At 32.3% G+C, this 15,515-nt stretch overlaps 1 protein-coding gene across 3 annotated transcripts in view; it reads right to left on the reverse strand.

The window, feature by feature from the left end:
- Window positions 1-1,743: 1,743 nt before the first annotated feature.
- Pkc53E (Protein C kinase 53E) overlaps window positions 1,744-15,515 on the reverse strand; it is an 84,861-nt gene continuing 71,089 nt past the window's right edge. For 2 of the 3 annotated variants that reach the window (XM_018449440.1, XM_018449441.1), the window contains exons 5-14: window positions 10,889-11,017; window positions 6,547-6,700; window positions 5,983-6,211; window positions 5,563-5,694; window positions 5,312-5,485; window positions 4,701-4,792; window positions 4,064-4,265; window positions 3,419-3,607; window positions 2,529-2,669; window positions 1,744-2,464 (exon numbers count right to left, since the gene is read on the reverse strand). In XM_018449440.1, the coding sequence (XP_018304942.1) occupies window positions 2,312-2,464; window positions 2,529-2,669; window positions 3,419-3,607; window positions 4,064-4,265; window positions 4,701-4,792; window positions 5,312-5,485; window positions 5,563-5,694; window positions 5,983-6,211; window positions 6,547-6,700; window positions 10,889-11,017 (1,595 nt within the window). In that variant the 3' untranslated portion in view covers window positions 1,744-2,311. The remainder of the gene's footprint in view (window positions 2,465-2,528; window positions 2,670-3,418; window positions 3,608-4,063; window positions 4,266-4,700; window positions 4,793-5,311; window positions 5,486-5,562; window positions 5,695-5,982; window positions 6,212-6,546; window positions 6,701-10,888; window positions 11,018-15,515) is intronic. The other variant, XM_018449442.1, reaches the window with a different exon arrangement.

The raw sequence follows: 15,515 nt of genomic DNA on the forward strand, positions 1-15,515 counted from the left end.
TTGGAAAAGAAATCTCATTAATCGAATGCTCTTTCGCGATTCCTCTGCATTAAGAATATTGCACGGCGGGTAATTCCCGTCATAATTAAATTATGACGTTCAATCGGGACGACGATTCTGGAAATTCACTATTTACGTAAGAAGACGAACAAGGAGACGAGAAAGAGGATACGAGCTCGTCCTTGAATCTGTAGTTTTATACATATATCGCAACTCAACGAGCTGTTTTTCTACCGATTATTTGCGTTGTAAGAACTTATGAAGAATAAAGAAAATATGATTATTTTGTCGCTATATAGATCCTCGAAGCGTAGGAAAGTTTTGTTATTATCTTTTTGCTTTGATATCGTAATCCGTCATAGTCACATCAATTGCAAGTGCATTATACGAATAAGATCGAAAGAGTCGCTCGTCAAGTTGCCAATATCGAGTATAAAAACAAAGGAAAAGCTCGCGTAGAGCTCGTCGACTACGTCTATATTAATTACGTGTGTATTAATTGATAATAAATATTAATCTTGCTATTGACCGTCGGTACGCGCGTGTACCACGATCATCGAAACGAAAAAAAAAAAAAAACATAGGATCGAGAAGAAAAACATCGCGTGAGTATGTCTCATGTATTCATATATTCGCTTGTACTAATTATAAGTTTCCTTAAGCTTCTTTCGACGATCGTGTCCTCCTCGACAAGACGAATCGGAAAATTTCGATGAGAGGAGGCACCCCCGAGTAATTATAAAGATGCGCGAAGAAAGCGCTAAGTGGATCAAGGCACTGTCCTTGATCCTTTCGATTGTCAGACAATGCAAAATATTAATTATTTACGCGCAAACATTTTCTTCTACATATAAAGATTTACTTTCAGGAAAGAAAATTTCAGAACGTAATGATATACGTTACGTAAAATGATAAAATCTGTTCAAGCATGCGACAAGAAACTTTATGTAAAGTGTTACGAGTTAATCGCATAATCCTAGCATATCTCATCTCACGTCAAACATTATCGTATCGAATAATATCGTGTACGGCATATTACATCAGCGAGGAGTGCATAAAACATTATACGCCAACGCGTGCTGACGTTCATATTGTCAATTCTCCTCGCATAAACGCGAACTATTGTGTCATATAATTCCACTTCTGTATTATTCGACGCGGCGATCGCTTATTATCGGTATCGGGCCAGGATCGACTCAGCGCCTCGACTCGCATCAAGAAACGTTCCATCATTACTTACTGATATAATGTATATATGTATATTATGAGTTTATCGAGCATGATACCCCTGTAATCGTATCTGCGCTCCCATCGAAGAAATGGAGAAAAACTAGAAAAGACATTTCAGACTCATGTCTTCGCAACGAATGAAGGAGAAAGGAAAAAGTATAGCCATACATGGCTTGTGTTTTACGTGAGTATGAGTGTATGTATGTGAGTGTACTTTTATACGTTTACATGTATGTGTGTGTCAATATGAGAGTTGACCTCGACGTAGTACTAATAAATTCTTTACCCGTCGTGAGTCCAGAGAATCTAAGGACCCAGCTCTAAAGATCCGCTACTTAAGAAGATTAAACCGACGAGAAGTGCAACATTAACGAAATATTGATAGAAATTTATAATGTATAATATATATTATTTATATGTATATATTTATATGTAATATATGACATAATGACTTCGTATATATATATATATTATGTATATGTATATATAATCATATATTCATCCATTCGTCCAATATATATATTATATATACTCTGGAAGGCGACAGTAGAGAAACTACTGAAGTAAATGCATAATAATATACGCAAAGAAAGAAGACATCGATTTTGAAAATTTCCTCTTGTCGGTTTCATATCACTTTTTCTTTATTTCTTTTTTACGGAGAAAACGCATTTCTTTTCCGCGCTATTTCTCCGTTCGTCAGCTTCGTCTTTTCCTTGCGACAACTATTTAGATTCGTTCAATGAATCCCAATCATCTACGCCATGTTCTTTTCTCTTTTTTATATCCTTTACAGCATAAATAACGCAATACACGGTCAGTAATCGCTTCGAAATACATCGAAGAATATCGTGTAAATTCAATGAGATTCAAAAATAATAGAGTTTTAGGGTTTCGTTTTTGTCATGAAAACACTATAGCAATATTCAAAGATAGGGAGATAGAGAAAGAAAGAGAAAGAAATTCATAGAGAGTGATAGAAAGAGAAAGATGAGAAAGAGAGTCTTGAGTGATGAAAAGGAGGATAAATGACGAGGAATGAAGTGAAGAATGGGTATATGTCTAAGAAAAAAATATTTGCTTAAACATGTTGCACAAACTCTGGATTGAGATATGAGAAACCCATAAATTCCGTCTGGTCCAAATTCATCATGAATAGCTTATCCGTAGGTGTCAGATCTGTCTTCTCCGAGGTGAATTGCTTGTCGAAATTACTCACATCCTTGCGATGTTGCTGTGAAAACAAGAATAAGTCGTTTTACTTACTTTTCAAAAATATCTACAACAAAAATACTTACAATTTTTGGCTTAAAGGGTGGCTGCACCTCGCGATTTTCTATCTTCTCCCAATCGATACGCCGGAAAAATGCATGGCTTCGCACATCGTCCTCGCCGCGCATTCCACATCCTAATCTCTTGCTCGGATTCTTTGTGAGGAACTGCAATAAACGAATTTTATGCGTAAGCAGAAAATTTTTAATCAGCTGAACATATTATCCCGTTAGAAATTTTTAATGTCATATATCAATTTTTAGAATTATTCACAAAAATCTATATACTGAGAGAATACTTAATATGATTATCCCAAAAAATGATTATAAATTACAGTTAAATTATAATAATTGCCACCATTTTTGTAGTAATAATAACTATAATTATAGTCATTTTTTAGTTGCCAAATATATTTGTTTCTAGAATTATACATAGTTATTATTATTATTATTAACATTACCTAATAATAATCATAAATATAGGTAGTAACATATAATTATAGTTACAAATACCAAAAATTTTTGTCAATGTAAAATTTATATCAAAATTTATATCAAAATGTTGACAGAAACGTCATATAATTATTCAATAATGAAATTTAAGAAACTGTTTTCTTAATATTTCTACTAAAGGAAAATCTATCTTAAGTTTTTTAAAAAATCCTTACGAATTAATATATTTAAATAAATTTAAGTCTCTCTATATAGTACAAGTGTCTAAGGCCCGGTTGTTCCAATATTTTACCTGTTGGGTAAGTAGCAAGATTATCCAATCATATGCGCGGATTACCAGATTTATCTAACAGGTAAAATTTACCAAAAGGTGGAACAACTGGCTACTATATGTATTTAAATTCCAGGAAGCTGTAAAGATAATAGGACTATAGAATATACAGGACTATAGAAAACACGCGTACCGCTTTACAAACTTCTTTGGCTTCTTTAGACAGACTCTTCGGGTAACTGACGTTGTGGTCCGTAATCGCAGAAAAAAGTTCATCTTCATCCTCGCCGTCAAACGGTGGCTGACCTACTAACATCTCGTAGAGTAATACACCGTAAGCCCACCAGTCCACAGATTTCCCGTAAGGTTGGTATAGGATAATCTGCGCAAAGATAAGAAACTCTAACAGATAAGACGGTACTAAAGTTGCAGCTTTACTTATTAAATATACCAGAATTGACAAAAACATACAACGCATTTCTTGCGATATTTAAAATAAATTTTATGATAAAGTAGTAAGAGTTTTGTGCTATTATAATTTTTCAAAAATAAATGATTTCTGGTAAAGTTTCAATAGCAAAAATAAGTAACATAGATATCTATCGTTCAATTTTAAATTGATTGTGCAAGAATAGAAAACTTTAATTTGAGACTTAGAGAGTTACTTAGGTACAGAATGTTGAAATTACAAAAGTTGTGAGAGAAGATTATTTTCCTGCATATTTCTGTCAAGGAAAAATTGATTTTAAATTTCGTAAGAAACGACGTTACGTATCTATCATCCACGTGCCAATACTTTGCAACATCTTGTCTATGCAAGATCTGTTTAAACATTCACCTCGGGCGCTATGTAATCAGGTGTGCCGCAGAAAGTCTTGGTAGTCTTGTCACCGGTGATGCCTTCCTTACACATACCGAAGTCCGCAATTTTTATATGACCGTCCTGATCCAATAAGACATTGTCGAGCTTGAGGTCGCGGTAGACGATGCCACGCGAGTGCAAGAAGAACAAACCGATCGCTATTTCAGATGAGTAAAATCTGTAAATGTGGAGAGCAGGACGTGAAATGCAAGGTCGATACTCGTATAAATCAATCACAATCAATCGCAGCTCTAATTGTAAGAATGAAAAACTGCAAAACACTGCGCGGAACGCTGTGACTTCGGAATAAAATAATCGCGACATTACAGCCGTGATTAACGAGTAAAAATTAAGGTCACGACGATGATGATGACGAGGCGAAGTACGCGCGTATCCCCGTCTCGTCCGCCTCGACGAGATACATCTCCCGGGTACAATCGGTTTTCATTTCGTATTCGGAACGTGTTGAGAAAGTTCGACAACGTGAATCGCTCGAGAGTTCCCGTCCTCGGCGTTTCCACGTCGTCGTCGTCTCTCACGGCGCTTTAATAGAGTTAAGGATATCGATCCATAAGTTAAAGCGGAGCATGTTCATGAACACTAAAATACTCACACTGCCACCGGCTCTTTAAATTTGCCACACTGCTGTATTTGGTACATCAGATCGCCGCCGTTCACGTATTCCATCACGAAGTACAGGCGATCCTGCGGCGGAAAGCAGAAAGCGGATCTTTGTAAGCCGCAAGCAAGTGTTTCAGTTAATCTTTCATTGCGTTTTGCATCGTTCATACAAGCTTGTATGCTCTTTTACTGTTCCTCGTCGGAGAAATTTTAATAGAAAATTTAACAAGAGCGTATTATTCCATTTCGATAACGTTTAAATCAAACTTTGAAAAAATGAATGAATAAGAGAGTTCTATTATTTCGTAATATAAAATAAATTTTGAAATTTTCATAATTTTAAATTAATGGAGTCTTCGTAATTTTTTAAATTATTTTAAGTACTTTAATATTTTTTCTAAAAATTATATGATAGAAAAATTTTAGATGTGTATAAAAGATAAAAATGAATAAATTAAACGGTTGTACGTACAATTTATATAATATTTATCTAATTAAGTAACTAATTCTAAATCATATTCAATAACCGTAAAATCGTAACTGTTCAATTGTGTGTAAAGAGTGTATGTAATTTTCGGACGAGCAAAGAAGTATTGTATGTACCATCGTCTGAAAACAAGAATGCAATTGCACCAAGAAAGGTGGTTTGCTCGAGAGCGCGAGTACACGTTTCTCGACCATTGTGCATTCCACATCGTCGTCCTGTATAATGATGTCCTTCTTCAAGATTTTGATGGCGTACAGCTCATCGGTCCCCTTTCTCTCCGCCAGTAAGACCTTGAATTAATTGATTCCGTCGAGATGCAGTCGCTTGCAAGGTAAAGCAGTCATTTCTCATGATTATTAAAACTTACCTTTCCAAAACTGCCTTTGCCAAGTACCATTAAGAAATTGAAGTCACTAGCTCGAATTAGATCGCTCTTGCCCATGTTGTGCGGCACATCTTTATCCTGGGTAGTGTGTGTCTTTTTCGTTACCGAAGTTTTCTGAATAAAATTTGCACAAAACTCGCGTATAACTCATGTTAGAACTGAGCAATCGTTATTTAAAGTACAAAATAAGAAGTAACATTTCAAATAACACTTCAGATATTATTTAAAAGCATCTATTTAGTCACCTGTTAACTTTATTGAAAAAAATATAGCCATTTTAATTAAACAAATTATTTCAAAATAATTTTTCATTAATGTAATTCTTTTGTATCAAGCGATGAGTGATGTACTAATTTTGTATTTTAAAAATAAATTGCAAATCATACATCGCTAAATAAATACCCGCATTTTTGTTTTAAGTTCGGCAAGATCGACGCCTTCCTCAGGAACAGGTACATTGTAGAACTCTCCCTCTTCTTGAGTAAGGAGCTTGTACCACCCACTTGAAGGTGCTTTAATAAGCTCCGATATGCCAAAAGATAGGGATCCCATAAAATCGTTTCTGGATGTTCGATCCCAATCCCATACCTCAATCAACAGCCGTCTATCTTTATCCTCGGGTTTGAGGTCGCTAATAGTAAAAGTCAGATCGCTAAGCGTTTTGTTTTATAAAATAATATATATATATATAATTCTTGCAATCTCCCCTAATTCAATCAAGATTTGCTCTTCCTACTTTGACGAACTTGTGATTTGTGGCTATTATGTACAGTATTAGCGTATTAGCATTATAATGTAAATATGACGGTAACGTATCTATCATTTTATATTATGTAATGCTCAAGTTCGTGAAGTTTAATTGGAAAGAAATATCTCGAAATGAAACTTCATAAATTAGGAAAACTTTTTATATAATTCTCAAAAATAAAGATCTAATTGTTCGGTGCAATTAATGAAACGACTTACAAGATGATTGTCTCGTTCCATTCTGGATTTAAGCACGACTTGATTGTCTTTGTTTTCTTCTTCACGTTGTCCGAATCCGGGATTAGCTTCAGCTTAACGTAGGGATCCGACAACCCATTTGGATCCATCGGAATGAGATTTCGTCCCTCTCGCACTGCGAATTAATACATCGAGGTTTTTCGGAAAGAATTCAGGAAGAGGTACTTCCGGAGCACGCACTCATCCGAAAAATTATTTCATGCACTCACAGAGAAAAAAGTCGTATCAGAGAGTAACTATAAATTTGTAGTGAAATAGCGCCTCACACACACACACACACACAACTATATAAATATTATTAAATTCTAATAAGAATACTAGATTAAGTGAACTAAGAAAATATAATACATTAACCATATAATCAATTTATAAATGATTAATATTACTATATTTTCTTAGTTCACTTAATTTACTTATTGTTGTTATTAAAGCTTTATAATAACATAGTTACAAATTTGTGTATGCATTTCTTATTTATTTTTGTCTTCCAAGTTTGAAACCAACGTTGCGCTTTTTATCGTAAGCTGAGTGGTTTCCTTCTTAGGAGAAACTGAACTCCGCTACGTCCCTCTGGTGACAAAGCCGCGTACTACTCGGACTGAGCGACACTTTAAAAATTTTTGTCTAAACTAGAAAAATATAATTGTTATATCTATTTGCATGAAGTCCAAGTAACTACTCAATGTAGTTGAGTCACTATTTCACTACCAATTAATAGTGCATACAATTTGTTACCGCGACTATATTTTTATAATATTTACTACTTTAGTTTCTATTACTTTGTAAAAGGTACTTCAATTGCAAAAGTTGCCAAATTTATAGTTGCTAGAACTATTTCGTTTTCTCTCAGTGTGTATAGAGTATTTTGGAAAATGAAAATGTCACATTTTCCGATTGTTAAAAAAATTCTCGTAAACATTATATATCGCAAACAAAATGCATTAAAAATTATCAAATATCAGTTATAAACTTTGAGTCACATATGATTTATTATCTTTAGTATCATTCTTTTTTATCATCATACGTAATATTTATGTATTTTTAAATTTAATTCTTAATATAGTGTTCTCAACCTATTTAAAATTAGACACATACTTAAATAAAGAAAAATCTTTTTACTTCTTATTAAACTTCATTTTTTAAACACCTTACATCCATCTTCCTAAAATTGCCCGAAAGTCATTAATATAATCTCTACTATATTTTACGTCAAACATGCGTCTGACATTTTACGATATATAATTAATAATCTACTGGCTGGAGGTGAAACGTGGCTAAGAAGAATGTGATTAAGGAGAGAAAAATCGTGTTTTGTTTTGACATGAAGAAATCTTTAATCCGTTTTATCGCAAATTTTAATTAAACCTCGAGGACATAGCGGTAATATCCTGGTAACCCACTTGGGCTCGCCGCGAATGAGTTCGAAGAAACCTAATTTTCGAGATAATCGACAGGTGATAAGAGCTTCAAGGCAGCCAACACGCCGCTATTTCTCTACAATAGTTATCGAGCTATTTAGATACTGCAATGGGCGGCAGAGATGATATTGCGCAAGTACCATTTTATAAATTTGTTGCAAGATATTGTGTAATCCGTAAACGGTAATATCATGCTTTATGATTATTTTCAACAAATTTTATGTTGATAAAAATTATAAAAACTAGTTTGGATAAAGATTTATTTGAATTTATGTTTATCATAATATTTATATTTTTCCATTATATTCGATAGAATGAAACAATTCTACTATAACTTTTAATTGCATTAAAAAGCATTTCACGTTAATTCAATAAAAAAATTGTATAGCAAACGTTATATCATTTTCGGAATAAATCAAATTTACAATTGTCATGCATGTATACTATTTTGCATTTAATATATGTAAAATGTAAAGCAATTGCACAAATAATTTATCGTGAAATGTTCAGTTTTTTAATAAAATATAATACGGAAGCATATATCTATGTTGAGTGTGTGAATCAGTATAAATATAAGCTAACAAATACGTAGGTATTTACTCTTTCTTTTTATAAATGTGAAACATTTTCAAAACCGACAGGCAAGATGCTACACAGAAAATTGCTTATATTTAACGATTGGTTGTTAATTAGTTATCAAATTTCTTTGTACTTTAAGTACCAGTTAAGATATTCATAGAGCAAAATGATAAACGAAGATATTAAATAAATATAATTTTATTACAATTTAGACGCTTGCGATTTCTACGAAACGAGATATCTGTTGTACAATTAAGGTTCATCAGAGTTCTCTCGTAATAGCATCGGTAAACCAATTTTACGAGAGCCATGGAAAATTTAACGCACTCTAGTCATAGCAAATTTAAAGGATGGCGATGGATATCGTTGCGTTAGTGCCGGTTGCGGATAATTACGCTCTTAGGTTGTAACGGTATTCAGCTATCACGTCCCTACGATAATAACTCCCACGTTCATCTGACCCTTAGGCTCAATATATCGCGCGCGATTATAGGTATAACGATCAATAATAATTCCGTTGCCGTTTGTTATATCGTTCTTATTTATTCGAAATCCTTGATGACATTATATGGTTTTATTAAATCGGACGTTCGAAAAGAAAGAGCTTTTTAATTAATTTTGACAAGCGAGAATATTCGTATAAAGAGTTTGGATAATAAAGAGCTACTAATAAGGAGCTATTAATATCACGCATTCAACGATCGCCTTCCCTTTTACATCATCTATCCTTATTTCGAATGATTGTTAGAAATGTATTTCGAATTATTTGAAATCTCAAGCATATCTAATTAATTTGTTTATATATATATAGTTAATAATATATATTTATATATATAGTATTATGTATAATAATTATATATAGTATTATGTATAATATGTGTTTATATATAGTAAATCTTCGCTCTCTCTCTCTAAAGAAAAAAACATGATATTTTCTTGATCGTAGGATGATCTCATCGTTAAAACGATTTCGTAAATACATTACGAAATTTGTTGTGTGATTCATTTTGGCCAGAACTGGGACGAGTCATTTTGGCGCCCGAGGCAAAAGAAAAAATGCTACCCTTAAATAAAAAAATATTTTTTTACAATAAAATATGATAAAAAAAATAATATTAAAATTATAAAATCAAAGTGTATATGTAGTAAGCTATCAGTATATCAAAGCACGAAAAGTATTACTCTATACGAAAAGATAAATTTTCTGTGAATTTTTACAGGAATGTATACTAATAAGTTTATATGTTAAGTCTCGTAAAAACTCACAAGAAAAATTTATGTTTTCGCTCAAAGTAATACTTTTTGTACTTTAATAATTGCAAAATTGTCAATTATTTTATCAAAATTTGTATTCTTAAATAATATTATATTTTATTTTTATTTAACGTACCACGAGCGTTCAACGATGGGCAATCATAATCACAGTTAGTAGTAAATGAATTAATAAAATATATAAAAATTTATATTGCCATTTTTGGGCCATCAAGTTTTTTATATGAGACAAGTATAATTATAGATGCGTCCATTAATTGAATTAAAAGTTCCCATTATATAATATATTCACATTATACATATATTCTTAAACGCGTGCGCGCGAGTAGAATATTATTTTTCAATAGTAGGTAATTTACTTGCGTAGAAATTGCAAAAGAAATTAAATTTTTTTCATATTGAATAGAGTAGGTACTCAATAAACTAGTAAAAATGAAATTCTGATGAATTTCTACCTATGCCCAGTTTTTGTATTTGATTAGTGTCTTCATTATAATATTACGAATAACAAAATTGTATAATTTTCGACATATTTTAAACTTTCTTCTTTCTTGAAAATCTCATAGAAAGATTTGTGTTCTTACAAGATAGAAAAAACATATTTTATATCACTGAAAGTATAACAAAAAATACTATTATATCAAAAAATGCTATCATATATTGTATAAGTACTTAACCTGTAGTTATTAAGTCTGTTATTCGTAATATTATTATAATAATGGGCATAGCATAATAACTTTCTAACGATTTAATAATTTAAGCAATATCCATCTTAATCTAAAAATCTAGGATAGCAAAGAACAACAGTTCGTTTGTTAGCGATATCTGTCAAAGTGAAAATTATAATATGCAAGTAATGCAAAATATATGAACATAAATATATTATGATTTTATAAAATTTGTATACTCGACTAACTAATAAAACAGAAACAATTCTGTGATTTTAAAAAACGCAAAAAAAAAGAGACCATAAATTCGATGATAGAAAAGCCAAAAGTATAAAAACAAATTTTAAAATTTAATTTTAAACGTACCTTGTATGGACAGCTTGCTACCGGCACATGAGATGTGCAGGTGTATACGACCACGTCTTTCGGTGTGATCGCATCCACATAGATTCGGCACGCTCTCCTCGCATCTCTTGTGCACGTTCATGTCGCATGCTACATCATCAGATTATCATCGATTATATCACCATCGGTTATTATCGATCTCTGTTTCTCTTTAGATTGCCGCGAAAAATTAATTCGTTCTTTCATTAATTCCCAGTCGACCAATAAAATCGCAGCTGTCGCTCGAACTATAAGGGGCTGCTCATCTGCCCTTTTTAAATATTCTTAAATCAGCGATATAGCTTCCAATATCTTAAGAACTTAAAAGTTTTCGAGCGCAGCTGCGGTTACACATACGTACACGTGGGAGATTCATGGATTAGGGAAATAAATGAGCTATTTATTTTGAAAGCGTTGCATTATGTTTCAAAGAGACAGTTCGAATATATTATATATATATATATATATATATACATGTTTTAAAGTCGACTTCTAAGAAATATAATTTAAGAATTATGTAAATTTATACCTAAACAATAAAACAAAAACTGCTATCATTTCTACCACAAAAATAATCTTTGTGTTTATTCGTCGCAATAAAAATACAACGAAATTCTCAAATATCGTTTTTCATGTTAAAAATATCGATTTATAGCACTATATACGATTATAGCATTACATTGATTATTGCGTTATTTTTGCTAAAATTGCTTTCAAAATAATTCGCTCGAACATATAGAAATTGAATAACTAGATGATTTATATTCTAAAATATGGGAAAGACGTTCGTTTTTCTTATGTTGATGAGAATAATATGTATAAGCATTCAATGCGAAATGGATGGAAAAGCAGAAGGAATCACAAATTTAAAAGTCATAACCCAGCACAAGAGTACAGTGACGATGCGAGAGTGATTGCTTCCTGGCAACTTGAAGAGTTTGTGAAAAAATTGAAATACAACAAATCGAGCTCTTATGAAAATGTGATTCGCTCCCCGATTCCATTCATCTGATTTTATTACGTATCGAAATTATTCAACGATAAAAGTAAAATCATTTTGGGATATTGTACGTTGTGAAGGAAAAAATAAATTCTTTCGTATAAGTTATGAGTATGATCGTTTCTTATATAAAAAGGTACATTCCCACGCGTACGTATGTAAAATATTTTACAAGATCTCTCACACTATTTGCCGGAGATCTCTATGAATGTAATGAAAGGTCCCAATGGTAAATAGTGACGTGTATGACTGTGTACAAATGCATGTCAACGAAAAGCGAACTGCGGGTAACACGAATGATAATCACGCAAGTGGTATCAACACATAGTGTGCAATCAGAGGTTCGCATGTCTACTGGGGAAAGGTGTACGATTACTTGAATTCACGCGCTCGCTGAATGCTATAAATCTACGTGAATGTAATATATATATAAAGATTACATGCATGCACGACAATCATTGTTCTTGTGTGTACGTATCTGTGTGTGTGTCTGTGTATGTGTATACATATGTATGTGAATTCGTATATATCGTGCATTAGTGCGTAAAACATAAAAATACGTACATACAGTGAATTTACAATATTTATACATAAAGACATAATATCACGATCTTCTTTTCTCTACACCTTCTTTTACACTGATATTACTAGATATTTCATTTCACAAGTTTAATTATTTCATAGATTAAGTTTCAAAAAGTTATAAGCAATATAACAAAAAAAGACGCTAAAAAAGACGATAAAACATCAACTAACGTAAATTCTTTAATAAGTAAACGCCGCTAGATGTACGCAAATAAAGAAAGTTTCGTTATTCATTTAAACTTAAAGACTTTATCTTCTTGAACTTTTAACTTAAGATTTAATTACCAAGGTAACATTTGCGTTAAAAATTAAAAACTTAAATGTGAATGAACTCCTTTGGAAATTTTTGAAAAAAATCGATTTCAAAACTGTCGAAGAAATTATTCAACTATTGCTACAATTAAAATCAGAGGAGATTTAGGAATAATTCGTAACAAATTTAATTAATCCAATTAAATATCATTTACTGAGAATTTCACTGTATGCACGCGTACATATCATTATGTACAATCGCAATTCATACTACATTAATTACGTAATTACACCATTTTAATAGTCATAATAATAATAATAATAATTACTCGTCCAAGAGAGTGCTGCGTTAAATGGTGTATATATACAATCTATACATATGTAATACACTGGTAGAGATGCGTGTGACGGCGCATCGGTGGGACCGTATGAATAAGCGACGAGTGAATAGGCGAAGAATGGAGAGTGGTATATTAAAATACGTTTCTGCTTGCGCTTTGTCGTCGGAGATAGGCACAAGACGGTCACCGTCCAGTGAGAACGAGGAGGAAACCGAGCAGCGCGTAGCAGCAATACGATATTAATTATGTGTAGTACAGTCATGTGATAACACAATCAAAAATGCACCAAGGTTAAAGGTATACCTACATAAGATCAATAAGGATTACGTTAACGTTTTATTCTATTACCGTTGGACAGGTGTAAATTATTGTATGTATACTGTGTTCCAAGTACATTATACTCGTTCAAATTACAAAGTGATACAGTCATCGATTAGGTTTCCTTACAGTTGAGTGATCGTACGGAAGATGTTTCATGCAGTTAAGAATGTCCCTAAGCAGGGGAGGATTCCTGATGAGATGTGGATGTGTTTCGCCTTATATTTCCGAAAGAAAACATAGAACGTGGGACGTATCTCATCGCGTCACCGTGACGCCTGGTGTACGTTTCCGTGCCACTGTCGTCGCGTGTAAAATTCACGGCGAAATACATCAGTGTCGCCCGGTACACGTTTTCTGTGTCAGTCGACGTGTAATCGTGCATCTCGCGCGTCGTCCGGAAGCTTTTCCACAAAGCTCGTAAAGCGAAAGGCGACGGTGAGAGATAGCGAGCTACAAGAGCTTCGAATGTAAGGTGATGAGTTTTCTCGATTCTCGATGGTAGGAGGATGCTTCTTTCGAGTGCATCGAGAAGGATGATTACGCGGTTTAAAGCCCGTGTAAAACCCGTGACGCAAATGTCGAAGCGCAAAAAGTGAATCACACTTAAGTCAAGCACCCTGGTTTTTAAAGTGAGATCTGCAGGCGTTTAAGATAGTAAGCGGTACAATTGTATGCGTTCCATATTTTTCAAGATGCTCTCAAATTTAAATTCACATATCGTATTATTCCAATCAATGCTGAAAACGATACGATATTAGAAAATTCGAATGTTTATGCTGTAAAAATTTACAGAAATGATCTTTAAGTTTATTTATGATAATTGAAGTTATCATCGAAGATATCCATCGGAAATTGTACCTTACATTTCAAATTATGACTAAAAAATTATGAATTAAATGGTTTAAAAATATTACGTTTATTCTTTCTCCGCTAAACATATATTTTAAATATATCAATATTTATATTTAGGTAAAAACTAATGATTTTTATAATATATATTTTTATTTCATTCTTAACAAAAATTAAAAACATTCTTAAATTAAAAATACGAAGCTTTGACAGCTTTAATCGAATCCTGCGAAAGAAGAATGAGCAATCTAATTAATTTCTTAAACTTCGATTTGTTTCAATTTGCACGGAACAATTAAAAAATGGATAATTAAGGGAAAAAATAATTAGTATTATGTATTGTTTTTGTTAAATTTAAAAGGCGTAACTTCATTTTCATGAAAGATATAATTTTTATGAAAAAAGTATGTACACAATATATTTTCTATCACACTATAAATATCTCTCATTTCTTTGTCGATTCTTGAATGGTTTCTGTTAACAAAGTTAGCGATAAAAACAATTGACTATATTCGTTGGGTTTCCGCGCTCGTATTCCATAATTAAATTTCTATAATCAAATTGATTGCTCCGATAAATCAAGCCAGACTCTTCTATTTGTTAAATATACAATATATAGGAAATCCCTACAGTTTCATCACATATTGTCATTAATCATAGCATTATTTGCACGTATACATTGCTTCCATCGTGACATATGTATTCGCAATTATAAGTGAAATTTGTATTCGCGATGTATATAATTCAAATAAAAGACCGTTGCATCGCAATTTTAGAACGCTTTGCTTGGTGACCTAAACACGACAAAAGCGATAAAAACATATGCCGTTTTCTAGGCGAGCTATACGTGTGTTATTACCTTGAGGTGCTAGGTAAATAACGTTCGTCTCGTGGAATTTATTCGACTTTCAACAGTCGTAACGACACAAAGACTATTGCAACCGCGAAAACGAGAAATTAGAGAGAAATTCGTGAAAATACAGAGCAACGCGAGTTATATAATCAGTAATAATTCTGGAAGAAACCTTTATTATAAAAACCTGTTTTATAAAAAAAGGTTGTACAACATATATTGAAAGTATATCTATAACTTTTCGGAATATTTCCAACAAAGAATATATATATATATTCTTTATATATATATATATAAAAGAATTAAAATATATATAAAAATTTAGAAAAATAAATAAAATAGTTGTATAACACGATTCGATTATATTATTATTGTGTACGATAAGAAAATATATATTTTCTAAATTTT

This window comes from Mycetomoellerius zeteki, unplaced genomic scaffold (genome assembly GCF_001594055.1).
Source record: "Mycetomoellerius zeteki isolate Tzet28-1 unplaced genomic scaffold, Tzet1.0 scaffold245, whole genome shotgun sequence".
NCBI classification, from domain to species: Eukaryota; Metazoa; Arthropoda; class Insecta; order Hymenoptera; family Formicidae; genus Mycetomoellerius; species Mycetomoellerius zeteki.